General features: G+C 41.3%; 4 protein-coding genes across 4 annotated transcripts; all 4 read left to right on the forward strand.

Moving 5' to 3' along the window:
* The first annotated feature begins 746 nt into the window (after positions 1–746).
* LOC119028090 (cytochrome P450 2J6-like) lies at positions 747–6,933 on the forward strand. The gene is made up of 9 exons (XM_037113599.1): positions 747–947; positions 1,918–2,080; positions 2,183–2,332; positions 2,607–2,767; positions 3,130–3,306; positions 3,412–3,547; positions 3,727–3,914; positions 5,152–5,293; positions 5,538–6,933. Exons 1-9 carry the CDS (start codon positions 747–749, stop codon positions 5,711–5,713), a joined length of 1,494 nt encoding a protein of 497 aa, XP_036969494.1. The 3' UTR covers positions 5,714–6,933.
* A 1,405-nt stretch (positions 6,934–8,338) lies between these two features.
* On the forward strand, positions 8,339–14,647 carry LOC119028085 (cytochrome P450 2J1-like). Its single transcript, XM_037113591.1, has 9 exons — positions 8,339–8,619; positions 9,521–9,683; positions 10,015–10,164; positions 10,399–10,559; positions 12,361–12,537; positions 13,055–13,193; positions 13,381–13,568; positions 13,750–13,891; positions 14,180–14,647. The coding sequence occupies exons 1-9, from the start codon at positions 8,419–8,421 to the stop codon at positions 14,353–14,355; spliced, it is 1,497 nt and encodes a 498-aa protein (XP_036969486.1). The 5' UTR covers positions 8,339–8,418; the 3' UTR covers positions 14,356–14,647.
* A 546-nt stretch (positions 14,648–15,193) lies between these two features.
* Positions 15,194–19,558, forward strand: LOC119028087 (cytochrome P450 2J6-like). The gene is made up of 9 exons (XM_037113594.1): positions 15,194–15,394; positions 16,278–16,440; positions 16,583–16,732; positions 16,917–17,077; positions 17,439–17,615; positions 17,726–17,864; positions 18,044–18,231; positions 18,683–18,824; positions 19,067–19,558. Exons 1-9 carry the CDS (start codon positions 15,194–15,196, stop codon positions 19,240–19,242), a joined length of 1,497 nt encoding a protein of 498 aa, XP_036969489.1. The 3' UTR covers positions 19,243–19,558.
* A 787-nt stretch (positions 19,559–20,345) lies between these two features.
* LOC119028088 (cytochrome P450 2J2-like) lies at positions 20,346–26,305 on the forward strand. Its single transcript, XM_037113595.1, has 9 exons — positions 20,346–20,947; positions 22,159–22,321; positions 22,475–22,624; positions 23,201–23,361; positions 23,937–24,113; positions 24,209–24,347; positions 24,528–24,715; positions 25,312–25,453; positions 25,727–26,305. The coding sequence occupies exons 1-9, from the start codon at positions 20,747–20,749 to the stop codon at positions 25,900–25,902; spliced, it is 1,497 nt and encodes a 498-aa protein (XP_036969490.1). The 5' UTR covers positions 20,346–20,746; the 3' UTR covers positions 25,903–26,305.
* The last annotated feature ends 1,257 nt before the right edge of the window (positions 26,306–27,562 follow it).

The following is a 27,562-nucleotide window of genomic DNA, read 5'->3' on the forward strand; positions in this document are numbered from 1 at the left end:
ACACACACACACACACACACACACACACACACACACACACACACACACACACACACACACACACACAAACATATTTTAAATGTTGACTTGCCAAATCAGGAAAAGCACAAGTGGGATTTATAACATTAATGCTGGCTGCATTCCATTTAAGTGAGCCAGTTCGAATGCTGTTGTATTATGTATGCTCACTCACTTACATGAGTCACTCAGTCACTTAATAGAATGGAGCCAATCGTTAATGTTATTGGTCTCACCTGTGCTGTTTCTGCCAGACAAGTCAGATATCTGCCGTAAAATTGGCCTCTTAGATAAAAATAGATGTAAAACTCCTGCTGTTGATTTATGAATATAAATCTGATCTGCTGCTACACCATGAACCATCCTGACCTCTGAGGTCATCAGGTTCAGATCTGCTTTCAGTCCCTAGAGTCAAAACTACACAATAAGAAGAAACAATAACTGGTAGGCTACAGTTACAGCCGGCTACGGAAGCCGTTTGTGGCAGCTCTTGTAGGTTGAAATCAAGACGAACAAATTATAAATTAATTCGTTATCACGAGAAAACAGTCTTTGTTATATGGAGATAACGCAATAAATTAGTTTGCTATCACGAATCGCGCTTTTATTTTGAAGGATATGCACGCAAACCGGAAGTCTTATCTTGATATCGTCCTGGCGCAGTAACAAAAAACTTTGTTTAGGCACGGAGCTTTGTCACCCAGCTGTAAAATTAAAACAGCCAACCAATGGAGACAGTCTTCAGTGTCCTGGGCTTTGAGTGGCTGGACTTCAGGAGTGTTTTGGTATTTCTGTGTGTTTTTCTGTTGCTGACTGATGTTTGGAAGAACAGAGTACCGACAAACTTTCCTCCCGGACCCTGGGCTCTTCCTTTCATCGGTGATCTTCATCGCATCGACGCCGACAGACTCCACCTGCAGTTCAGAGAGGTAGTGATAGTCATTATCAGAATACAGTCGCCTAACATAACATTATTAGTTACATAAATGATCATAAACCAAAATCCAATTTAGGAAGGGAAACTTACTTCCGGTTCAGCCTTAGAAAATAATGTCACCCCTGCACCACTCTATTGCAAGGAAAATCAAGTTCAGGGTGTCATTTTTTATTTATTTTTAATTTATCCCTAACTTTATCGAACACAAAGTTCAAACAGGCATCTGCGGAACATGATATTACTTTAACACGACTGCTACAAATAATGATAAACCCGAATTACTCGAATTAGGAAGCAAAACATTTAAGATTTATTGTATTACACACATATACATATAATGACATATAACATAATCTTCAGTGCATCACACAGAGGAGTGATGCAATGTTGCAACACTCCACGAGAGATGAAGGATTTTCTCCATATGTTCTGGGATGGAGCTGCCACGACTCACAATTATTTTTTAGTATGTCAAGGAAAAAGCCCCACATTTTTTTCTTTTTCTGTAAAATGTACCAATACAAACTTTGCTCTGGAAACTAGACTGGTAGCTACACATGACAGAATAAAACATATGGTTTTCACCTATTTATCAGACCTTGATCAGTAGACAAAGCTGAATTTTGAAAAAGTGAAATAAAATAGCAAAATAAATCACAATAAGTTTAGTTTTCATGTGACATAGTAAATATGTTGGGGTGGCTGAGGATCAGGGGTAGAGCCAGCTTCTTGTTATAGGAAGGTTGCTGGTTCGATCCCCCTGTTTTGCTGTCAAAGTGTCCCTGGGCAAGATACTGAACCCCCAAACTGCTCCTGATGTGCTGGTCGGCACCTTTCATGTCAGCCACCACGCCATCAGTGTATGAATGTATGTATGAAGTCGCTTTGGACAAAAGCGTCTGCTAAATGCCCTCAATGTAAATGTAAATGGACGAAATTACCAGCGCGCTCTTTGTGTTCAGTTTTCAGAGAAATACGGGAACGTTTTCAGCCTCCGTCTCTTTGGATCGAGGATTGTGGTCATTAATAGCTACAAGCTTGTGAGAGAGGCGCTGGTCCAGAACGGAGAGGACTTCGTAGATCGACCCAGCATACCGTTGTTTGAAGAATTAGTTGGGAATAAAGGTAGTGTGTGACACCATAGTAGCCATCTTAGCATTTAGGAAGTTGTTGGTCACACCTATTTATGGTTACTTCTGGTCCAATGCTGTTTTGTGTTTCCAAAAGGTCTCGTGTTGTCGAATGGCAATCTGTGGAAGCAGCAGAGGAGATTTGCTCTTCATACACTCAGAAACTTTGGGATTGGCAAGAAGACGCTGGAGCCGTCCATCCAGCAGGAGTGCCATTATCTCACTGAGGCTTTTGCTCTTCATCAAGGTGCCAAACAAGTCTTACTTTTCAACAAACAAATACTAATGAGCTAATGCTTCTAAAATAATCATGGGGTTGTAATCCATTTTAACATGACTTGAGGATTTAAAGGAGTATGAAAAAAAAAGTCTCATTCCTAACTTGTCAAATGCTGACGCTTTGGGATGTTGGTCGCCCCGTCGTACATTCCCAAAGTGTCCGTATCGGTCAGTTATCCTCCATCGTAATTGACATGTCACAATAATTGTGTTTCTCATTTACCTTTTCTTTGCATTCATAGGCAAACCTTTTAACACCCAGTCACTGATAAACAGCGCTGTGTCCAACATCATCTGCTGGCTGGTGTTTGGGCATCGCTTTGAGTACACGGACAAGCAGTTCCAGGGTATCCTTCAGGACTTCAATGAGTTAGTGTACTTAGAGGGAGGCATGTGGGGACAGGTAAGACTACTTTGTATACAAGGTGATGCAATCAGTAATCTTTTTTAAATCAGGGTTTATCAGATCAGCCAGACCTGATAAGTCGATAACTTGTTTGTAAGGATTTTTTGGAAAATGAAAACAGAATGCAATGAGCTGCAACCCCCTTTTAACCTATAATTATAGATATTTATCTTTTTACTCATCTTGGAGGGAAGCACAGGTGATTGTCACTCCTTTGTAAGGAAGACGCAATGTGCATATCATTGGCATATCATATATCATTGGCCTTTATCATAGCAGACATTTTGACAGGTTTTACTACTGGAATGGCATCAAAATGGCTTGAAGTCTAATCAGGTACCTGTTTTCACACTCTTCAGATTTACAACATGTTTCCCTGGCTGATGAAGCGGCTGCCTGGACCTCACCAGAGGATATTCTCTCTGACAGAAAAGGTATATGGCTTTGTAGAGATCAAGATCAGAGAACACAGAGAAAGTTTCAACCCGTCCTCACCGAGAGACTACATCGACTGCTTCCTCACAGAGATGGGAGAGGTGAGTGTTTTTATTTGGCTGTATTGTTTTTGTGTTCTCTTTGTATTCTATAATTAAATCTGTCATGTGATACCAGAAACTCTTGTATCTCTTGTGTTACTGAAGGATGACAACGATTCTGGTTTTGATATGAAGAATCTGAGTGTTTGCACTGTGGACCTGTTTGGTGCCGGAACTGAAACGACCACCACTACTTTACACTGGGGACTGTTATACATGATCTACTACCCTCACATACAAGGTGTGTACGAGTAATAATGTTCCACCTCCTGCCCGCTTGTTTTGCAGGTTTCCTCACTGTGTAGCACCAGAGCTTTCTCACAGGTCAGTCCTGTATTGGCAGAGTAAGTGTGTTTCATGTCATTTACCTCTCAGTTGTCTACACAGACTCACACTGTTTCCTGTTTTCACTGTGTGCAGAGAGAGTCCAGGCAGAGATAGACACTGTCATTGGTTCATCCAGACAACCTTCTATGTCTGACAGAGATGACATGCCCTATACTAATGCAGTTATCCATGAAATCCAGAGACTGGGCAACATCCTTCCCTTAGGTCTGGCCCGCATGGCAGGCAAGGACACCACGGTCGACAAGTACACAATCCCAAAGGTACGTCATGCACGTGTGAGCAGTTTGCTTAATGTTTGTTTTCCAAGTTGGGTTTAATGGCAAAATATCTTTTAAACAAAAAACTTTTATATCAAGTAAATCCAATCTACACTTAAATAATCGGCCCAATGATTCTCAGCAGGGGGGTTTGTATGTGTCTTGGCCCGAGTGAGGTCACCTACTGGGTTCTCTGGTGTCTCCACATAGCATCATGCCCTGGTAGTCTCACTGCCGTCTGTAGTCCCATAGTTGCAGACCAAGCCCTTTTGTCCTCGTAGTGAATGGCTTCAGGGTGTCATACTGACTGGCCAATACTCTATAAATGTTCCTCATGGCGGGAGGGGAGCGCTCAGCATGGCAGCACCAGGAGAATCTCCTGTGGGTCCATGTTGGTCACCAGCTGTCCATGTATAAGTGTTTCTTGGTAGACTGCTGAACTTTGTCTCTCTGGTGACTTTTGATCATGCACATGCTTCTGCAGAGTGTGGATGGCAGGGCATGGCAAACGAGTGGTACTTAACAGAAGAACCTGCAATTTGTACACACTGGGTTGGGAGTCTCCTTGCAGATCACGCCCGAGAAGCGCAACAGGGGCCAGACCTGAGGCAGCAAGTCTCACCTGATGGAGCGTTCATTTTATCTTGCTGCTAATGGCAGTGGAGTGTTGCCTAAACTGCACCAGGACACCTGGGGAGAGTCACACCTCTGCAGAACAATAATCTTTAAAAAAATAATATATATATATATATATAGATGTAATTATTTATTCTAACCCGTTAAATAGCTTCAGGGCCAAAATGTACAAAATATGTTGAACTTTGAATTGCCAGGCATTTTACACCTTGTAATTTGACAAATAATGTAATTTCCAGGCCCATTTATTGTATCACATGATCTTAATCAGTCCAGTTGTTACACAATTGTAGACGATCAAAGTTCCTCTTTTATTTGTACACTTTCTGACATTTCTGGTCCATGTTGGCTTGGTGTTTGTTGAGAATCCAGTTTCGGTTGATGGTGCAATTGAATGGGATTTGAGTGGTCACAAGACCATAAAAACATTACATAAATTCATGTCCTTTTACCAATATTGTATCCTTTTGTAAAACTGTTTCCACTGTAGACATCTAAACCTGTAATTTGTTTATTTTCACACATTAATCACCTTTTGTCAATTTAAACAAAACCACTAGAGAAGAAAAACAAAGCAGTTTGATTTACCATTTAACTTCCTCAGGGCACCATGATCGTTCCCTTACTGACGTCAGTTCTGCATGATGAGTCGATGTGGGAAACTCCACACTCCTTCAACCCGCAACATTTTCTGGACCAGGACGGCAAATTTAGGAAGAGAGAAGCCTTCTTGCCTTTTTCAGCAGGTTAGTCAAATGGCTGTTACAACAATCTAAAGTTCAGCTGTATGTTGTTTAATCCAAAATAGATACGCACTATTTCTAACAGCAGTCTTTTGTCTGTTTACTCGCTTGGAGGAGATCAGGGCCCGTGTCTTGCTGTATTCTTTGGTAGTTTCACGCCTTAAACCACAGCAATATTATATGGTCAAAGTGAATCTCTTAAAAATATCTGTAAATACATCTTGTCTGTTGTGTTGTGTGTCCTCAGGGAAGCGTGTGTGTCTCGGGGAGCAGCTGGCCAGGATGGAGTTATTCCTCTTCTTTACCTCCCTCCTCCAGAGGTTTTCTCTCTCTGCACCTCCTGGAGAGCAGCCCAGTCTGGAGTTCAAGTTAGGAGCGACTCACTGTCCCAAACCTTACCGCCTCTGTGCCGTACCACGATAAACTGAACCATTTCACACAGTGGATCACTCTGTTTCACTACATTTATCTTCTAACATATCAAAACCTGCTATAAAGTTATTTCTGATCACCTGAGTAATATACTATTTTAATATTTTCTTCTACTGAATTAATAGGCCATATATTATCATTGTGATTAAAATATGCAATCAAATATTTAATGCATTCCACCTCACACTGAGTTGATACTGAGATTTAATCTGTCTGTGCTGGTTTGGTCCATACAATCCAAAATGCATGACAAATCATGATAAAGATGTTTTGAAAATCACATTTCACTCCTGCAGACAGGATGTTGCCGCCTCTCATATTATCTGGATGAGAAGTGAGGGAGGCTAGACAACAAAGGGTGTAATCCAGGAAACGTTACGTAACACTGGTAATCACAGGCCCTCCAGTGAACTCCTCCAGCTGGGTGTCAACGGTCTACTCATGCACTGCATGTTAAGGAGACACGGAGGTCTTCATAATCATTTGAATTTGAATCACTTGTCAGCAATAAGTCAGGGAATCAGCAGTGCTGTTGGCTACAACTAAATATATATAAAAAAAAAATCTAAATGTAAAAGCATCTCTTAGTACATTATAATTTAACTGTGCAGGTGATGGATTTGTATGCGGGTGTGTCTGTAACAGATGTGTTTAGTAGATCACTGTTTCATGCTCTCTGCACTTTGCTGCCCGTTACATTTGATCCAGTTCAAAGGGTGCAGCAATGAAACACTTAAGTTCTTATCAATAACTAAGGTAGAAGTCACTGCTCACCTCCACCACATGGTTTTACTTCTATACTTTGGTGGAGTAATGTGTTCCAGTAATACATTTCTTTTAGCGGTAACATAGTTCTAATGTGTGAAGCTTTACTGATAATATCTCAGTAAGATACTACTGCAGTTATGTCATGTACTGCCTTACAATCTGCTTTACTCTCCAAAGTGAAGCGTTTTTGTTGTTTTTTTGTTGTTTTTTTTAAGAAACCCTCCACACCAACACGACTACATTAACATAGGCTGCACGTGTGTTTAATGTAGCCGAGCCTTTAAGTTCTTTGTTCAGTTTCTGTGTGACTGAAACGAGCCGTCTTTTGTTGCCTCAATGTTGAAGCCTAATCCTCTTAGCACACTTTAATTTACATTCTTGTGTCACATGTGCCCATGTATTCCTTGCTTTGTGTACTATAATAAAAATGTATAGAAAAAAGAGATATTTGTCTTGTCATGTCATTATAGGCTACATTATAGGAGGTATAGGTCTAATTGTGTTTCATGTGACTGAGGCTACAATTGAAGATCTGTATTCTTATCTCATAATATATCAGATTTTTATCCTTTGTCTGCCTGATTATAACTGTGTCCAAGGCCATTCCTTTATTTATACAGATCTTGGCCAATCAGTTGTTCTATAAAGGTTATTTGGGCATTTTATTGAAAGTAACTTAAAAAAAAGTGTAATAATTGATATATTACTCTACACAGACAGTAATATTGTAACATGGTATATTACTTTTAAACAAAGTTAAGTAGTGATATGTAATATATTGTGTTTGAAAGTAACTTGCCCAGTGCTGTTGAGGACCTATATGACATAATGCTTTTCCTAGCACCTAAATACACCTGAAGCCTAAATTTAGCTGTCCAGGACTAAAACATATGGCTGGACATTTTTGGGGCACTATAGGAAAAATTTGCTCTTGATCCCCCCACTCACCCCTGATCTACCACACCTGCATGTCCCATCACACGAGGTCCATCTAATCATGTCAGTAATCAGTCAGTGAATCAACAGTGCTGTTGACAGCAAAATGTGAATAGAAATAAATAAAAATGTAAAGGGCATCTTCAAAACATTATAATTGAACTTGTGTTCGGTAGATCACCGTGTCTTGATCTCAGCATTTTGCTGCCAGTCACATTTGATCCAGTTTCAAAGGGTGCAGCAATGAAACAATTAAATCCTTATCAATAACTAAGGTAGAAGTCACTGCTCACCTCCACCGCATGGTTTTACCTCTATACATGTAAGCAGCCTTATGACATAATGCTTTTTTCCAGCACCTAACTAAACCTGAGGCCTAAACTCAACTCCCCAGTACTAAAACTCCCATTATGGCTGGATAAAACATTTTTGGGGCCCCATGGGGAAAAAAACCCAAAAAACTCCTGACCTACCTACACTTTGTACAATGTGCAGTCACCACACAGTTCCCATCACTTCCCCATATACTGGACTAGTATTCCTCAGTATCCCTCGAATAATTGATGTGTGCTGTCCCTCTGCAGGGTCTTTGTTAATACTGACACTGTAGAAGTTTTAAATGACCAAGATTACTAAAACTGAAGCAGTGAATATGGTGTGTCTAGGGGTTTCCTCGGGTCAGTGGCCTTGGGGCACTTGACTCATATTGGGCCTCATACAGATGGTTGTAAATGCTGGTAAGTAACAAAGTAATGATATATTTTAGACTCAGTTACCCAACATTATATAAAGTAGTTAAAATCAGCCCCTTGAGTACCTCTTCTGCCTTCTGTATGTCAGTGCTTTTATTTTGAAGGTCAGGTACGCAAACCGGAAATCGTGATATCGACCTGTAGAGGCTGTAAAAAGGCTGGCTGAGTCCTGCTCTGTCTTGACAGCGCAGACACGACTGTCCAGCTTATCAAGTGTGCATTTAAAAAACTCAAATAACAATGGAGACAGTCTTGAGTGTCCTGGGCTTTGAGTGGCTGGACTTCAGGAGTGTTTTGGTATTTCTGTGTGTTTTTCTGTTGCTGGCTGATGTTTGGAAGAACAGAGTACCGGCAAACTTTCCTCCTGGACCCTGGGCTCTTCCTCTTATCGGTGATCTTCATCGCATCGACGCCAAGAGAATCCACCTGCAGTTCACAGAGGTATGATGAGAGTCCACACAACAGTATCAGACTGTCCTCAGGGAAATAGAGTGTCTGAGGACTTTCTCTGTGGTCAGTGAGTTTATTGGCTCAGTCAGTCAGTTCAGTGTTGTTGTTTTTTTTTTTTTACTAAATGGAAGATAAACATTGTTTCACACTTTGTGCACTGAAGTAAATTACCTACATGAATCTGGTTTTAGAAGAATCGTCCAAAAAGAGAATATTTCAGAGCTGTTATCTATCTATGTCAGGCATTTCAATCTAGAGGACTGTAGGAAATCATTAACTCAAGTGAAATGTTGTGTATTCACCACAAACGCCACAATTCAGATTCATTGTATCATGTGTTCTATGATAATTATTAATCGTCTCTGTCCATATTTCCCAACCAGCAGCTTCTCTGTGTGTGTCTGTGTAACAGTCAGTTCTGTGAATAAAACACAGCTCATTTTTATTGGAGATATTTTATGAAATGCTGTATGTAGAGCCACCTGGTGGCACAGGGGAGGCAGAGACATAAGAAATAAAGTACCCAGATTGTAAATAGATAAAGTTGGCAGGGTACTGATGACATTCTGTGAGGCCTCAACATCAGATGTGTGTTTGCAGACTGTGGTGCTGCCGGCTATAAATCTTTCCCCACACATAAGAAATAATGTACTGTTTGTTGGGCCACAAGGATAAAGAAGAAAAACTTCTGGCCACCTCTCTCAAAGTTTTTATACCCGGTTGGAGTAACCTTTCTTCAAAGTAAACAAGTGTCAACAGCACCCATTATGAAACTTGAAACATCTGCCACATGAACTCTGGACTGATTTTTTTTTTCATCCTCAGAAAGTAGATTTGAACTGTATTTCAACTCAGTGCTGAACATAAACACTAATGTGCTCTTTGTGTTCAGTTTGCAGAGAAATATGGGAACATCTTCAGCCTCCGTATCATGGGTGGAAGGATTGTGGTCATTAACGGCTACAAGCATGTGAGAGAGGCGCTGGTCCAGAAAGGAGACGACCTTGCAGATCGCCCTGTCATACCGTTGTTTGATGAGTTCGTCAGGAACAGAGGTAGTGTTATTTGCGTTTTGTATGAGAAGATGCTAGTGAGTATTACGTCCTGCAGTAGCAACATGAGACTGACACCTTAATATGCATATTAGCATTTATTGCATATCCAAATATTCTGATCTCATCTATTCTGGTTCCTCATACCAATGTTTATAGACTTCACGGTGAATCAAGGTAGTGTCTTCTGCATTTTGTTTAAAAAGTCGAAATTGAGTGTTTTGTTACTGTGCAGCAGCATCAGACTGATTAGACAAGTTAGCATTTAGCCAGTTGTTAGTCACACCTATTTCCAGATGCCTCTGGTGTAATGTTTGTTTTGTGTTTCCAAAAGGTCTGGTGATGTCGAATGGCAATCTGTGGAAGCAGCAGAGGAGATTTGCTCTTCATACGCTCAGAAACTTTGGGATTGGCAAGAAGACGCTGGAGCCGTCCATCCAGCAGGAGTGCCATTATCTCACTGAGGCTTTTGCTCTTCATCAAGGTACAAAACAAGTCTTACTTTTCAACAAACAAAAACACTTCGACTAACTAATGTTTTTAAGAAGCTCACTACAGTTTTCATGACACATTATTTTTGGCTTTTAGCCCTATAATAATATGATAATACAGTCTGTCCCCTGACTAACTAAACCTTTGGTCAGTTGAGTGCACTTTTCACTTTGTGTTTTTACAAAGTTTCTTTGTATCTCATCCACATTTTCTCTTTATTTCATAGGCAAGCCTTTCAATGCCCAGACACTGATAAACAACGCTGTGTCCAACATCATCTGCTGCCTGGTGTTTGGTGATCGCTCTGAGTACACCGACAAGCAGCACCAGGCTGTTCTTCAGCACTTCAATGACGTAGTTACCTTGCAGGGGAGTGTGTGGGTACAGGTGAGTTACCTTTGCAAACAAGTCAATCCTTTTTTTTTTTTTTTTTTAATCAGGCTTAATCTAGCCAGACACCATAAGTCAATGTTATGTTTTAACACTGCAACATTGCGGACTTTGAGCTTATTATATGTTTTTTTTTTTATGATGTTATTTTGAAAAGTCAGCACTGCTGTCAGGGTATTATAGTGGAGGAGAAATACAAGGCAGAATAGATTTTGAATAGTCATGTAATCTACTAGTACTCCAGGTGGGAATATTTTAATGTCTACACTATATTACCAAAAGTATTCGCTCACCTGCCTTTACTCATTCTATGAACTGAAGTGCCATCCCATTCCTAACTCATAGAATTCAATATGATGTCGGTCCACCTTTTGCAGCTATTACAGCTTCAACTCTTCTGGGAAGACTGTCCACAAGGTTGAGGAGAGTGTTTATAGGAATTTTTGACCATTCTTCCAAAAGCGCATTGGTGAGGTCACACACTGATGTTGGTCGAGAAGGCCTGGCTCTCAGTCTCCGCTCTAATTCATCCCAAAGGTGTTCTATCGGGTTCAGGTCAGGACTCTGTGCAGGCCAGTCAAGTTCATCCACACCAGACTCTGTCATCCACGTCTTTATGGACCTTGCTTTGTGCACTGGTGCACAGTCATGTTGGAAGAGGAAGGGGCCCGCTCCAAACTGTTCCCACAAGGTTGGGAGCATGGAATTGTCCAAAATGTTTTGGTATCCTGAAGCATTCAATGTTCCTTTCACTGGAACTAAGGGGCCAAGCCCAGCTCCTGAAAAACAACCCCATACCATAATTCCTCCTCCACCAAATTTCACAGTTGGCACAATGCAATCTGAAATGTACCGTTCTCCTGGCAACCTCCAAACCCAGACTCGTCCATCAGATTGCCAGATGGAAAAGCGTGATTCATCACTCCAGAGAACGCGTCTCCACTGCTCTAGAGGCCAGTGACGGCGTGCTTTACACCATTGCATCCGACGCCTTGCATTGCACTTGGTGATGTGTGGCTTGGCTGCAGCTGCTCGGCCATGGAAACCCATTCCATGAAGCTCTCTGCGTACTGTACTTGGGCTAATCTGAAGGTCACATGAAGTTTGTAGCTCTCTAGCAATTGACTGTGCAGAAAGTCGGCGACCTCTTTGCACTATGCGCTTCAGCATCCGCTGACCCCTCTCCGTCACTTTACGTGGCCTACCACTTCGTGGCTGAGTTGCTGTTGTTCCCAAACGCTTCCATTTTGTTATAATAGAGCTGACAGTTGACTGTGGAATATTTAGGAGCGAGGAAATTTCACGACTGGATTTGTTGCACAAGTGGCATCCTATGACAGTTCCACGCTGGAATTCACTGAGCTCCTGAGAGCGGCCCATTCTTTCACAAATGTCTTGTTTCACAGTCTGCATGCCTGAGTGCTTGAATTTATACACCTGGGGCCAGGCCAAGTGATTAGAACACCTGATTCTGATCATTTGAATGGGTGAGCGAATACTTTTGGTAATATAGTGTATCTCAAAAGCTGACAGGCTGTAGATATTAGATAAGTGGACTTCAGTTACATACAGTCCTATGAACATCTTGTTGTTTGACATAATGCTGACCAAAGACCTTTAACTAGACCGACATGTTGACTCATCATCATTGGCCTTACAGCAAACTATTATATAGCTATTGGCGATAGAGAAAGCACAGGTGTTACCACAGTAATGACATGAACAACGCCTCTGTTCTATTCAAGTGTCTCATCCCTGATATCTCAGATGATCTGGTGTCTGTCTTCATACTCTGTAGGTTTACAACTCATTTCCCTGGCTGATGTGGTGGCTGCCTGGACCTCACCATACGATATTCAGTCTGGTACAAAAGATAATTGACTATGTTGAAATCAAAATCAAAGAACACAGAGAAAGTTTCAACCCGTCCTCACCGAGAGACTACATCGACTGCTTCCTCACAGAGATGGGAGAGGTGGGTATGTTTTATGTGTCTGTGTCATGTTTTCTAGAAGTCAGAAATGGCCCAAATGGAGATTTGATATGGATCTCAGAACAAGGTGTGGCGGAATGGCTTCTTGCCAACTGTTCCCTGGTTTGTGTTCAATGCACAGCGCTGATTCAGTCAGCGGTGAAAACCCGAGCTGTGGCACAGATTCCGAATGCATCAAACACACGTCCAAAGAATGATACTAAACAAGACTAAGCCACAATAAGTAGTAATATGTAAATGGAATATGCTCTTTATCAGACTTGTATTGAATTTGGAATATTGTCATTTTCGGAATAATAGTGGAAAATTAGTGTACATGAAACTTTAACCAGTTAATTCCGTCATTTGGTGTCTGATTAAAACCGCTCAATTCTGCGATGAGACCACGGTTCCTGCACCCAAGGGCCTGCTCATCACTGCTCGCAGCTTTAAGTTCTGCTTGCACTTTCTCATGAAATATGTCAACTAATATCAAATCTGTCTCTTGTGACACTGATAGAAGGAGGACAAAGATTCTGGTTTCGATTTGAAGAATTTGTGTTTTTGCACTCTGGACCTGTTTGGTGCTGGAACTGAAACGACCACCACTACTTTACACTGGGGAATGCTGTACATGGTCTACTACCCTGAAATACAAGGTGTGTAATCAGTGCTGACGGGTCATTAGGGGCCGGTGTGGCAAACAAATCCGGTTGTCATTAATGCTCAAATAATATTATTTGCTAAAGGTCAGTAGCAGGGACTAAGATGGAAGGAAAAGATGCTGCTGATGGAAACATGGATGCATTTTTAAAATAATCTGTTTCCTGTTGTCACTGTGTGCAGAGAGAGTCCAGGCAGAGATAGACACTGTCGTTGGTTCATCCAGACAACCTTCTATGTCTGACAGAGATGACATGCCTTATACTAATGCAGTCGTCCATGAAATGCAGAGAATGGCCAACATCATTCCCCTCGGTCTGGTCCACATGGCCAGCAAGGACACCACGGTCGACAAGTACACAATCCCAAAGGTACGTCACTTCCTAATTACTTCTTGGTTATTATGATTATTTTATAGACTGTGGTTTTCAAAGGCTGAGGGTTAACCTTGAAGCTCAACCCTGTAATTTGTATATTTTCCAGTTTTTTTTTGTTTTTTTTTGCTAATTAAAACAAAGTAAGTACTTACCTTTTTTACTGGCGTTTCTTCAGGGCACAATTGTCATGGCCACATTGAACTCTGTTCTACATGATGAGTCGATGTGGGAAACTCCACAAACCTTCAACCCTCAACATTTTCTGGACCAGGACGGCAAATTTAGGAAGAGAGAAGCCTTCATGCCTTTTTCAGCAGGTTAGTTAATATTTGCAACCATTTGAGCTGTCAAAAAATATTTGCCACCATTTGTTACACATTTGTCAACACAACCTGAATAAACACAAAACACAGTTTTTAATGTTATTTTTGTTTATTGGTGTACAAAAAGTAATCTGACTGACCTTGGAACTGCAGGCCGTGCCATCCCCACTTAATGCCAGTGTTCATGTGTCCACCATAATAAAGACAATGGGCCAAAATGGTATTCAGTGTATTTCTTAAAGTTATGTCTGTGAATACATCTCGTCTGTTGTGTATCCTCAGGGAAGCGCGTGTGTCTCGGGGAGCAGCTGGCCAGGATGGAGTTATTCCTCTTCTTCACCTCCATCCTCCAGAGGTTTTCTCTCTCTGCACCTCCTGGAGAGCAGCCCACTCTGGAGTTCAAGTTAGGAGCCACTCGCTGTCCCAAACCTTACCGCCTCTGTGCCGTACCACGATAAACCACCAGCTGTCCCGAACTGAACCATCTGAACCGAATCGCTGTGTCCCGCTACATTTATCTTGTAATATGTAAACATCTGCTGTACTGTTCTTTCCTCATCTTTTTCTTCTTTTATCTAGTGTGAGATAAACATCATTTCCATGTTTTCGTTTTCTTAATCAACATGTCTTCTTAGATTGTGAATACAATCTCATGATTTCAAATATGCAATAAATCCTAACAACAGGATTTGGATTTGTCAGATTTGCTGAAACTGGATATGTGTGTAAATAAAAGGTACTGAGATTTCATTTATGTCTCTGTGTTCATGTTTCACACTGGTTTCAGTCAGAGGTTGTGCAGGTGATAAAAACAACCACATTTTAAAATAAGATTATCTGTCATTCCTGTTCAAGGACAAAATGGTGGAAAGTAATTAAGAACAGAACCACAGTTTTGAGATGCTTGTAGTTGAGCAACATTAAAGAAATGCTTACACATGCATGTATCTATGGTTATAATCCAATGATTTCATATGTAAGATGATGAATATATATGATTCTTCACAGTTGACACTAATATGTACTAGTGCCACTAATATAAGTACTTTTGAATGCAGGAAGTTGACTTGCATCAGAGTATTTCTACATGGGGGTGTTGTTACTTTGATCTGAGTGGCAGACAGTTATTTTTATGTGTAATGTGCTCTGTGCTTTTATTTTGAAGGTTAGGCAGGCAAACCCTAAATCTTTATATCTAGCTGGACTGGTCATAAAACACTTATTTGCCTGACTGAGTCCTGTTCTGTCGAGTCCGCGCAGCCAAAAAGAAAAAAAAAAACACAAGCTCACATAAAAATGGAGACAGTCTTGAGTGTCCTGGGCTTTGAGTGGATGGACTACAGGAGTATTTTGATATTTCTGTGTGTTTTTCTGTTGTTGGCTGATGTTTGGAAGAACAGAGTACCGGCAAACTTTCCTCCTGGACCAAGGTCTCTTCCTTTCATTGGTGACCTTCATCACATCGACTCCAGCAGAATCCACCTGCAGTTCACCGAGGTATGATGAGAGGCAACACAACAGTATCAGACTGTCCTCAGGGAAATAAAATGTATGAGGACTACCTACCTCTGTGGTGAGTGAGTGATTAGTTCAGTCTGTCAGTTCATTGGTTTTCCCGAATGGAATAGTCAGTTAGGTATTTGAACACTTTTCCAAATACTCATTACTTGTCTCTGACGGGAGATGACGTAAACATTGTTTAATGCTCCCTGCATTTTGAGATAAACACACAAATCTGGTTTTAGAAGAGTCATCCAGAGAGAACAAAAGCAAACACATCAACGCTGTTGTGTAACGGTCGTGTAACTCTTGAGACTGGAAATCATTAACTCCTCACAGACAACATCTGAAAACCATTCAGCCACACTGTTTGTTCTCATTAACACAGGTGCCCTCAATAAAATGTGGATGTTTAGGAGATAGGTTAGGTAACAACGCCATTTTAAGTCACTGACTCAAGTATCATGCATGTAACAGTGTGGTGACATTTAACTGTAGTGTATATGGGCCACACCGCATCAGTGATAAATAGTAATCTACAGGTTGCTTTTTCACCTCTGACCCTCATTTGTGGCTCAGCCCACAGCACAAACCCATCTCAACATCCAGCTACCAGTTAATTTAGATCATAGATTGTGACAGAAAGAGGAAAATAAACTGGGGGTTGCAAAAGTTAAGTTTTGATAGTAACTACGTACAGAGAGCACCGATAAAAAAAAACACCTCGACGTGTTAGCCTCCATTGAAGCGTGAACCATCAGCCAGATAAATGTTTGTGTTGTGGCTCTCTAAAACTAGACTCGTCATCAGAATGTCATCCTCAGGAAGCAGATGACAACTCAGTGTTGGACCAAAGCACCGCTCTACTTTTTGTGTTCAGTTTGCAGAGAAATATGGAAACATTTTCAGCATTAATCTCTTTGGTGGAAGGGTCGTGGTGATTAATGGCTACAAGCATGTGAGAGAGGCGCTGGTCCAGAAAGGAGAGGACTTCGTAGATCGTCCCAGCATACCGTTGTTTGAGGAAACATTTGGGAATAAAGGTATTGGTGTTGCATTTTGTTTAAGAGGTTGCAGGTGAGAATTCAGCAGCATCAGACTGACACCATAGTAGCATTTAGCTTGTTATTTGTCAAACCCAATTCCAATTTTTCTGGTCTTATTGCTGTTTCGTGTTTCCAAAAGGTCTGGTTGCATCGAGTGGCAATTCTTGGAAGCAGCAGAGGAGATTTGCTCTTCATACACTGAGAAACTTTGGGATTGGCAAGAAGACCCTGGAGCCGTCCATCCAGCAGGAGTGCCATTATCTCACTGAGGCCTTTGCCCTTCATCAGGGTACAAAGCAAATCTTTGCCTAAAGGGGCTCTGTGGAAACTTCTGTGTTGTGGTGGAAGCCAGACGTTCATTTATGTTAGCTGATTCCATTTCTTAACTTCCACCTCATATACATTAAACTTGGACCGCCACACTGTTTGTTATGTACATAAAGTCTTATCTACATTTTCTCTTTATCTCACAGGCAAGCCTTTTAATGCTCAGTCACTGATAAACAGCGCTGTGTCCAACATCATCTGCTGCCTGGTGTTTGGAGATCGCTTTGAGTACACCGACAAGCAGTACCAGGGTATCCTTCAGGACTTCAGTGAGTTAGTGTACTTAGAGGGAACTGTGTGTGCACAGGTGAGACTACTTTGTGAACAAGGTGATGCAAACAGTAATCTTTTTAAATCAGGATTTATAAGGTCAGCCAGACCTGATAAGACATGACTTTTTCCTAGTCTTGCTTGACATATGACTTACTAGTTGCCCATCAGTGTGACCCCTTGTCATATCCTGCCTTTTATTATTTACACTTACACTTTTCCCATTGTGTTAAGGATCGGGCATTGTGGATAGAATCCACCGTATATGTATTTAATGACGTCATTTTATAGAAAATCCAATAAAAACAAAAATCATGGCCTCCCACTGTGTGTCAGTTCAAGTTGTGAACTATTCCCTGATTGTCAGATTATCTGGTATCTGTCTTAATGCTCTGCAGATTTACAACACATTTCCCTGGTTGATGAAGTGGCTGCCTGGATCTCACCAGACGATATTCACTCTGACACATAAGCTGATTGACTTCATGGCAGTCAAGATCAGAGAACACAGAGAAAGTCTCGACCCGTCCTCACCGAGAGACTACATCGACTGCTTCCTCACAGAGATGGGAGAGGTGAGTGTTTTTATTTGTGTGTATTGTTTTTGTGTTCTCTTTGTATTCTATAATGAAATCTGTCATGTGATACCAGACACTCTTGTACGTATGTCTTGTGTTACTGATAGAAGGAGGACAAAGATTCTGGTTTCGATTTGAAGAATTTGTGTATTTGCACTCTGGACCTGTTTGGTGCTGGAACTGAAACGACCACCACTACTTTACACTGGGGGCTGTTATACATGATCTACTACCCTCACATACAAGGTGTGTATGAGTAATAATGTTCCACCTCCTGCCTGCTTGTTTTGTAAGTGACTTGACTTTATAGTACGAGAGGTCTTTCACAGGTCAGTCCTGTATTGGCACAGTAAATGTGTTTCACGTCATTTTCCTCTCAGTTATCTACACAAACTCACACTGTTTCCTGTTGTCACTGTGTGCAGAGAGAGTCCACGCAGAGATAGACACTGTCATTGGTTCATCCAGACAACCTTCTATGTCTGACAGAGATGACATGCCTTATACTAATGCAGTCATCCATGAAATCCAGAGAATGGCGAACATCATTCCCCTCAATCTGGTCCACAAGGCGGGCAAGGACACCACGCTCGACAAGTACACAATCCCGAAGGTACGTCGTGCACATATGAGCAATTTACGTATTGTTTTCCATGTTGCGTTTTCTGGCAACATATCTTTTGGACACAGTGCTACTCAGAAACTAATCATGAAACATTGTTTTCCCACCAACACGTGAATTAATGAACAATGTTTTTGAAACCAGTTAAAGTGCAACTAAGTGAAGAAAACTTTCATGTAAAGTAAACCAAACCAGAAAGTTGATTTTCATCTATACTTGTTCTGAGCTGAAAACAGATAACTGTAAAGTATGAATTCAGTCTAAACATCCATACGCGGGCCTTTTGCTGCATGGCTTACCCACTTTCTCTTCCTCTCCACCTGTTGCTGTCAATAAAGCAGAGCTGCAATATCTAATATATTGGGTTAGGGCCTCAAATGTACAGAACCGTACAAAAAGATATCACTTCGATTTACTGTGTTTCGTTTCGGCACCTCTACAGGGCACCATGATCCTGCCCACACTCAACTCGGTTCTACATGATGAGTCGATGTGGGAAACTCCACACACCTTCAACCCTCAACATTTTCTGGACCAGGACGGCAAATTTAGGAAGAGAGAAGCCTTCATGCCTTTTTCAGCAGGTTAGTCCAATGGTGGTCACTACAATTCTAAAGCTCAGTTGTCTGATGTTTAATCCAAGGGCTTACATATAGATGCAAAGCGTTGCTCGCACGCAATCTTTGGTGTGTTTGTTTAACACAGCTGGGAGGAGATCAGGGTCCACACCCTGCTCTATTCTTTAGACGTTCCAGACTTAGAGCTGCAGACATATTATATGGTTCAAGTGAATCTCCGAAAAATCTGTTGTGTTGTGTATCCTCAGGGAAGCGCGTGTGTCTCGGGGAGCAGCTGGCCAGGATGGAGTTATTCCTCTTCTTCACCTCCGTCCTCCAGAGGTTTTCTCTCTCTGCACCTCCTGGAGAGCAGCCCACTCTGGAGTTCAAGTTAGGAGCCACTCGCTGTCCCAAACCTTACCGCCTCTGTGCCGTACCACGATAAACCACCAGCTGTCCCGAACTGAACCATCTGAACCGAATCGCTGCGTTCCGCTACATTTATCTTGTAATATGTAAACATCTGCTGTACTGTTCTCTTCCTTCTTTCATCTAGTGTGAGAAAACCTAAGTTGCATGTTGTCCTTTTCTCAATCAATGCGTCATTTTAGATTATGAACACAATCATTTAAAATTCAAATATGCAGTAAATCCTGAAAACACTGGGAACTATATTCTCTACTCTTCTTCTCACTGCACATCAGATCTGTCAGATTTGCTTAAACTTTATTTGTGTGTAAATAAACAACAGTGAGATTTTACTTTGTGTTTCGACGTGTTCATGTCCACACTGTTTCAGTCAGTAACAACAACATTTTAGAATAAGAATTATGTGTCAGTCCTGTTTTGGTCCATTCACAGACATAAATGCTCGATATACCATGACTTGGATATCTCAAAGAGCCCTCTGTAAAATCACAATCGCCTTTCACATTGTCTGGGTGAGGACTGGAGCATGCCTGAAGACAAAGGCGCTTTCCAGGAAATGTTACATAACCCCGGCGGCCTCACAGGACCTCTGAAGTGAAAACAAGTTGGAGCTTGAACTCCTCCAGCTGGGGGCTCACTGTCTGCTCATACACTGCATGTTAAGGACACTAGGAGGTCTTCATCGTCATCTTAACACTTCACTTCAATTATTGAATCGACAGGCAGTGGTGGAAAGAGTACTGATAATCTGTACTCAAGTACAAACAGTTACATTACTGAAACACTGCTTTATTATAGATTAAACTACTGGCTTTAAAATAAAAGAAAGTACAAACTATTTTTGGCAAATGCTACTCTGATGATTTGTTATTGATGTTTAAAAGTGCACTCTGTAGTTTTTGGGGAAGACATTTTAATCAGAAGAGAAAAATCTTCATTGACTGTTTTTTTTTTAATTTTTTTATGCCAAAACAAGCTAAAAAAAAAAAAAAACACGTTTTCATGACTGAATAAACAAACTGACCTGAAGGACGACAGAATTTCACGCTGTTTCACTTTGTTTATGTTTGGCGGACCCTGCCACCTTTCTATCTTCAAACAGTGTCCTTTGGGACCTGCCTGTTTATTCAGTTGTGCTGAAAATAGATATTCTTGAGCTTGTATTATTACCTAATGTATTGTAAGTAAAGCTTACCCATGAATGCATCTGTAGTTATAATCCAAGATGTCATACGTGATGATGATGATGAAGGCTGTGAGTTGACGCACATGATGAAGTGCTTGTGACTGCAGGGCGTTTACTTTGAGTACTTTAATCTGTTCCCGCTCCTGCAGAGGCACACAGTCACACTGTGCTTTTATTTTGAAGATTGGGTAACAAAACCGGAAATCTTATGTTGATATACCACCCAGGATTTTTATCTTAAAACCTTATTTGCCCTCTCTGACTGCTGCACGGTGCTGTGACCTGACAGCGCGGCAAAACTGTGTGAAACAAACGAGACAGCAGCAGCACAACAATGGAGACAGTGTCCAGTGTCCTGGGCTTTGAGTGGATGGACGGCGGGACAGTTTTGATATTTCTGTGTGTTTTTCTGTTGCTGGCTGATGTTTGGAAGAACAGAGTACCGGCAAACTTTCCTCCTGGACCCTGGGCTCTTCCTCTCATTGGTGACCTTCATCGCATCGACCCCAGCAGAGTTCACCTGCAGTTCATAAAGGTATGTACCAGTGGTTTAATATCATTAAGTACATTTACTCAAATCTATACAAATCTGAAGGTCTTTTAGGCTACTTTCTTATTTTCTTTTTATGCCACTTTTTTATTAAATGAAAATTTTAAGTATTACTTCACTGGGCTGCATGCATCAGCTTTGTATACTAGTAACTTCACAAATACAGATATTTTCTTTTGCAGAAAAATATGCAAAGAGCCTGTGAAATATGATCTTATAACCGTGAAAAAATAAACTGCGTGTGTACTGTGTGTGTGTGTGTAAGGACCACAACATGATGCACATGATCTAAAATTCACCTTTCACCTTCTTGAAGGCTTCAGCCAGCAACACAATAATATGATAATAATAATAATGATGATGATAATGTAGAAGGTCCCAGCCCACTGAAAGGTCGAATGATCAGGCAGGGATTATTTCAGGTGTATTCAGAGACTTGATATTTGGCTAATGGTCCAAACATGACACGAGAAATGATGTCTGAAACTTTGACATTTTATGAAATACGAAGGTGTCCGGAGGCTGAAACAAAATGTGGTCTGTTCCTGTTTACATTTCCCCAAACATCCGCCTCGTTTGTGTACTTGAGCCAAGCCTGACAGTGAATTCTGTGAGTGGTCCAGATAACTGAGACATTTTAAGAAATCCTGCATGTGAAGCCACCTGGTGGCACAGGGGAGAAAGTGACAGAGGATACAATGGAGCTAGTTGTTTTGCCAGGGTGCTGCCTGATGGCGTCTACTGACGCTTCAGAATTATACCCACCTGTGTGCTCAGTGTGGTGCCGGCCACAAAATTCCCCTCAAACATTCCCATGTGCTATCCTGAATAACCTTTAAATGAACATTACGTCAATGCCAGACTTCCCAGGTACCAGTTTATTAAGATAATTATTAACCAAAGAAAAGAGGAAAAGAAATTAGGGTTTGGGTTCGAGCACCTCATCTTGTGTTATCAACTGTGGAGGCACTTTTGATTTGATTGTTTTTTTTTGTTTTTTCATTTTCAACATTGCCCACCAGTGTAAACAATGTCAATTACTAAAGAGGCTACAGTAGTCAGTAATGTGAAAGGAAGCAGTCAAATGACTTATGAAATATCAGCCAGATGTGTGTTTGTGCTGTAGCCCTCTAAACCTAGACTGTAGAAGTCAGCTCAGTGTTGAACATAAACACCAGTGTGCTCTTTGTGTTCAGTTCGCAGAGAAATATGGGGACGTCTTCAGCCTCCGTCTCTTCGGTGGAAGGGTCGTGATCGTTACAAGCTACAAGCATGTGAGAGAGGCGCTGGTCCAGAAAGGAGAGGACTATGCAGATCGCCCTGTCATCCCGTTGTTTGATGACTTAGTCGGGAATAAAGGTAGCGTGTGTGTGTGTTGCGTTTTGTTTACGAAGTTGCAAGTGAATATTAGTAGTATCATCTAGTAGTATCAAACTGACTCCACGATAACCATACTAGCAATTTATGCATATCCAAATATTTTGGTCTAATAGTGTTTTGTGTTTCCAAAAGGTCTGGTGGGATCAAGCGGCAGTGCATGGAAGCAGCAGAGGAGATTTGCTCTTCAAACGCTCAAAAACTTTGGGTTCGGCAAGAAGTCAATGGAGTTATACACCCAGCAGGAGTCCCACTATCTCACTGAGGCGTTTGCCCTTCATCAAGGTACTAAAGAAATCTTATATGTTTTAATAAGCAACAACTGATCAGCTATTTCTTCAGAGGTACTTATAGGTTGCTATGCTTTTATTTTTGCTTGGTTACTTTTTTGATGCAGGGTTGCAGTGAAAAGACAGACAGAAATGATGCACATGATGTTTTACTCTTAAGCTCAATGAATGACTGATTTAAAAGCTGTCACTTTCGCCTGCACCTAGTGAAAATCCCCTGGCGGTGACTTCGGGCATTTTCAGTGGTGTCACTTGGAAACTGGGTGCTCTCATCATCGTAGAGCTAGGTCATTAGATCTTTATTGCAACTTCAGCGATATCCGCCTATATCGCCTCCCGTCTCCCGTCTCCTCCTGTTGTTGTGCCAAAGTATTGTTCAAGCCTTCCTGCTCTAATGCTCCACCTGCTTCTTCAACACGCAATCTGTTAAACCTCAAACGCACAACCAACACTGCTGCCAAGATAATAGGTCTCCCCACGCCAGTGTAAGGCCATCGCACGCATTGCGAATACAATAGCACGTACAATACAATTCTGTGTTTCTTACCTACATTTTCTCTTTATCTCACAGGCGAGCCTTTTGATGCCCAGGCACTGTTAAACAACGCTGTGTCCAACATCATCTGCTGCCTGGTGTTCGGGGATCGATATGAGTACACTGACAAGGAGCACCAGGCTGTTCTTCACGACTTCGATGAGTTGCTGTACTTGGAGGGAGGTGTGTGGGCACAGGTGAGCTTCCTTTGTAACCAGGAAGTCAATGTATTTTTATAACTATTTTGGAAAAGGTTATTTTGGAAGAGTAAAAAAACATAATGCAACAATGTGCAAATCCTTATCGATTGAAAAGTGTTCAAAGACAAAAGATTTGATTAAACCAATGTATTTTTGAAGATATGCACTCGTAACTCAGCCAGTAAGTGTTCAGATCTGAGGACACTCATTGTTGAAGTTTTAAAAGTGAAATTTGTCCAGTCCAGAGTTCCTCACATCCGCATGTATTGCAAACACTGATGAGTATTCATACTGGGAGGACATCAACAATTTTGCATATTGGTGCACAGAGAAACAAGCTGCTGCTCAGCATCAACAAATCCAAGGAGCTGATTGTTGATTTAAAAAAAAAAAAAAAAGAAGGGCATCCTTGTAACCTCTAAACTTAATTTTAGGTGATAGTGAAACTGGAAAATGTTTTTTAAATGAACAAGATTTGCTGATTCAAAGTTCCGCTCTGTCTGTGTTCAAGTTGTGAACTGTTCCCTGATTCTCAGATGATCAGGTACCTGTTATGTCTAAATTCTCTGTAGATTTATAACACATTCCACTGGCTGATGAAGTGGCTGCCCGGACCTCACCGGAGGATATTCACTCTGACACAGAAGATACTTGACTTCATTGAAATCAAGATCAGAGAACACAAAGAAAGTCTCGACCCGTCCTCACCGAGAGACTACATCGACTGCTTCCTCACAGAGATGGGAGAGGTGAGTGTTTTCCTTTGTGTTTGTTATTTGTTGTTCTCTTTGGATTTTCTGATGAAATATGTGATACCAGAAACTGTCTCTTGTGTTATTGATAGGAGGAGGACAAAGATTCTGGTTTTTATCTGAAGAATTTGTGTGTTTGCACTCTGGACCTGTTTGGTGCTGGAACTGAAACGACCACCACTACTTTACGCTGGGGACTGTTATACATGATCCACTATCCTCACATACAAGGTGTGTGTGAGTAATATCTGTTCCATCTCACGCCTGCTTGTTTTGCAAGTGACTTGACTTTATAGTACGTGAGGTCTCTTACAGGTCAGTCCTGTATTGGCAGAGTAAATGTGTTGCCCATCACTTTCCTCTCAGTTGTCTACACAGACTCACACTGTTTCCTGTTGTCACTGTGTGCAGAGAGAGTCCAGGCAGAGATAGACACTGTCATCGGCTCATCCAGACAACCCTCTCTGATTGACAGAGATGACATGCCCTATACTAATGCAGTCATCCATGAAATCCAGAGAATGGGCAACATTGTTCCCCTCGATATATTCCACATGGCAGGCAAGGACACCACGCTCGACAAGTACACGATCCCAAAGGTACGTGACACACGTGTGAGAGAGAATCGCTTTATAAGAGCATTTGTCTTATTGTACGTTCTCAAGTTGGGTTTTCTGGCAACACAGTTTTTGAACGCAGTGCGTGCTATCTGTCAAAGCAAAGTCCCTATTGTTTTCTCTCCCTCTACTCTACTGTCAAAAAATATATCTTCAGTAAAAACTAAGACTTGGTTGGCTCAGGTGTCTCCTCAAGCTGCAGACAGGTACAGGAGGCCAGATGGGCTGCCGTAATAGTCGGTCACCCTGTAGGAAGTTCTGGCAAAGCATTTGACCTCGACCCCATATAAGATGAAGACAATGGATGGATGGATCTGTTAATTAATAATAGGTTATTATATAGGTTGTGGGCCTGAAACGTACAGAACCTCTGTTGCACTTTGGTGCTGCTCAGTTACCGGGCATTTTACACACAATGTGACAAAGTAAACTTAAAACGAAGTCCATTTAGCAGCCACTTCTTGATCTCATTTGTTTTTCACCTGTGCTCCTTACTTAAAAAAAAAAATCACCAGCAGATATACCTATAAAAAGATATCAGTTTGATGTACTGTTTTTCACTGACGGCACCTCTACAGGGCACCGTAGTCCTGCCGGTACTGACCTCGGTTCTACATGATGAGTCGATGTGGGAAACTCCACACTCCTTTAACCCTCAACATTTTCTGGACCAGGACGGCAAATTTAGGAAGAGAGAAGCCTTCATGCCTTTTTCAGCAGGTTAGTCCAATGGTGGTCACAAAAAAAAATCTAAAACTCAGTTGTATGATGTTTAATCTAAGAGCTTCACAGAAGAAAATAAATTTAGATACAAAGCGTTGCTCGCACGCAAGCTTCTGTGTGTTTGTTTAACACAGCTGGGAGGAGATCAGGGTCCACACCCTGCTCTATTCTTTGGTTGTTTCAGACTTAGAGCTGCAAACATATGATATGGTTCAAGTGAATCTCTTAAAAAAATTGTGTAAATACAGCTCATTTGTTGTGTATCCTCAGGAAAGCGTGTGTGTCTCGGGGAGCAGCTGGCCAGGATGGAGTTATTCCTCTTCTTTACCTCCCTCCTCCAGAGGTTTTCTTTCTCTGCACCTCCTGGAGAGAAACCCAGTCTGGAGTACAAGTTAGGAATCACCCGCTGTCCCAAACCTCATGACATCTGTGCCGTACCACGATAAACCACTAGCTGTCCCAAACTGAACCACCTCTGTTTCACAACACAGTGAATCAGTGTACTACACTACATTTATCTTAAAATACTAATGTGTAACCTGAAGCACTGAGGCAGATGATTTATTGCACAGATTTGCAAGATCACAGCATGTTATCTCGCAAATCCAGCTGCCGTGCCAGGTTAATTAATATCGGCTACATTTTTGTTGTTTTTTTACCTATAGTGTGAGTAAAACATATCTGGATATGTTTTTGTTTCTTCTCAGTCAGAATTACTTTTTATATAATGATTGTAATCTACTGAATTTAAATCCTTCAAGGATTTCAGGTCAGACTTTCCAATGCACATTGGATTTGTCAGAGTTGCTGAAACTTGATATGTGTGTAAATAAATGATACTGAGATTTAGTTTGTGTTTGTTTTCTGTTCGTGTTCACACTGTGGCTTCAGTCAGAGGTTGTGTAAAATTGTTTCTCCGTGCTTTTTTGCCCCATACACTAAAAGAAAAAGCTTCATAAATCATGATATGGATATTTCAAAAAGCCCTCTGTGAAATCACAGTTTACTCCTGCAGAGAGGATGCCTGTCACATTAACTGGGTGAGGAGTGAGGGAGGCTGGAAAACAAAGAAACAGACGAATAAATGTTATATACTGTAACAGTAGAGGCCTCACAGGACCGCAGAAGGGAAAACAAGTTGGAGCTTGAACTCGTGACAAGAATGACTTCTTAATCATTCGAATATCAATCACTTGTCAGCAGTCATTCAGTGAATCAACAGTACAGTTGGCAATGAAAAAGGAAATGTGTAAAATATGTAAAGGCATCTTCAAATACATGACTGAACTTGTACAGTAGATGGATTTGTATGCAGGTGTGTCTCTAACAGATGTGTTCAGCATATCGCTGTGTCATGCTCTCAGCACTTTGCTGCCAGTTACATTTGATCCAGTTACAAAGGGTGCAGCAATCTGTGATAAAGGTGGACGTGACCGCTCACCTCCACCTCATGATTCTACCTCTGTACTTGTGAGGAGCTTGAAGACATAATGCTTTTCTTGGCACCAAACCCTCACCTTAACATTTACAACTAGATGTCCTGCCCCAAAACACCTTTTGTGGATGGATCAACCATTTTGGGCTCACACACACCTGCCTGTCGCCAGCGAAGCTCCCATTGTTTTGCATTACAACCAGTACTTCAGATATTAAATAAATTGTGTTAGTTAGTTGTCATTTAACATAAAAAAAAAATACACACACTTTGTAAAATCATAGTCTGCTGTGTCTCTCACATTATCTGGGTGAGGAGTGGAGGATGCTGGGGGAAAAAAAGGCCCAAACAAGCAAAAGTTACGTAACACTGGAGGCCTCACAGGACCTCTGAAGTGTAAACAAGTTGGAGCTTGAACTCGTCAAGCTGGTTGTTGACTGCATATTATGGACACAATGAGGTCTTCCGAGCCATTTTAAAACGAATACAACTCATTTGTCTGTAATCAGCCAGTGATTTGACAGTGCATTTGTCATGGTCACCATTTACAATAAAGAATATGATGTCATGTTAGCACAAAACTTTCTCTAAAGGATTGAAAACCAGACAAATCATCTGGATAATCTTAGTTGATAAGGTATTCAAGAGGTGCAAAATCCTGGAAAGAAATT

Source organism: Acanthopagrus latus, chromosome 11 (genome assembly GCF_904848185.1).
Source record: "Acanthopagrus latus isolate v.2019 chromosome 11, fAcaLat1.1, whole genome shotgun sequence".
Classification (NCBI taxonomy): Eukaryota; Metazoa; Chordata; class Actinopteri; order Spariformes; family Sparidae; genus Acanthopagrus; species Acanthopagrus latus.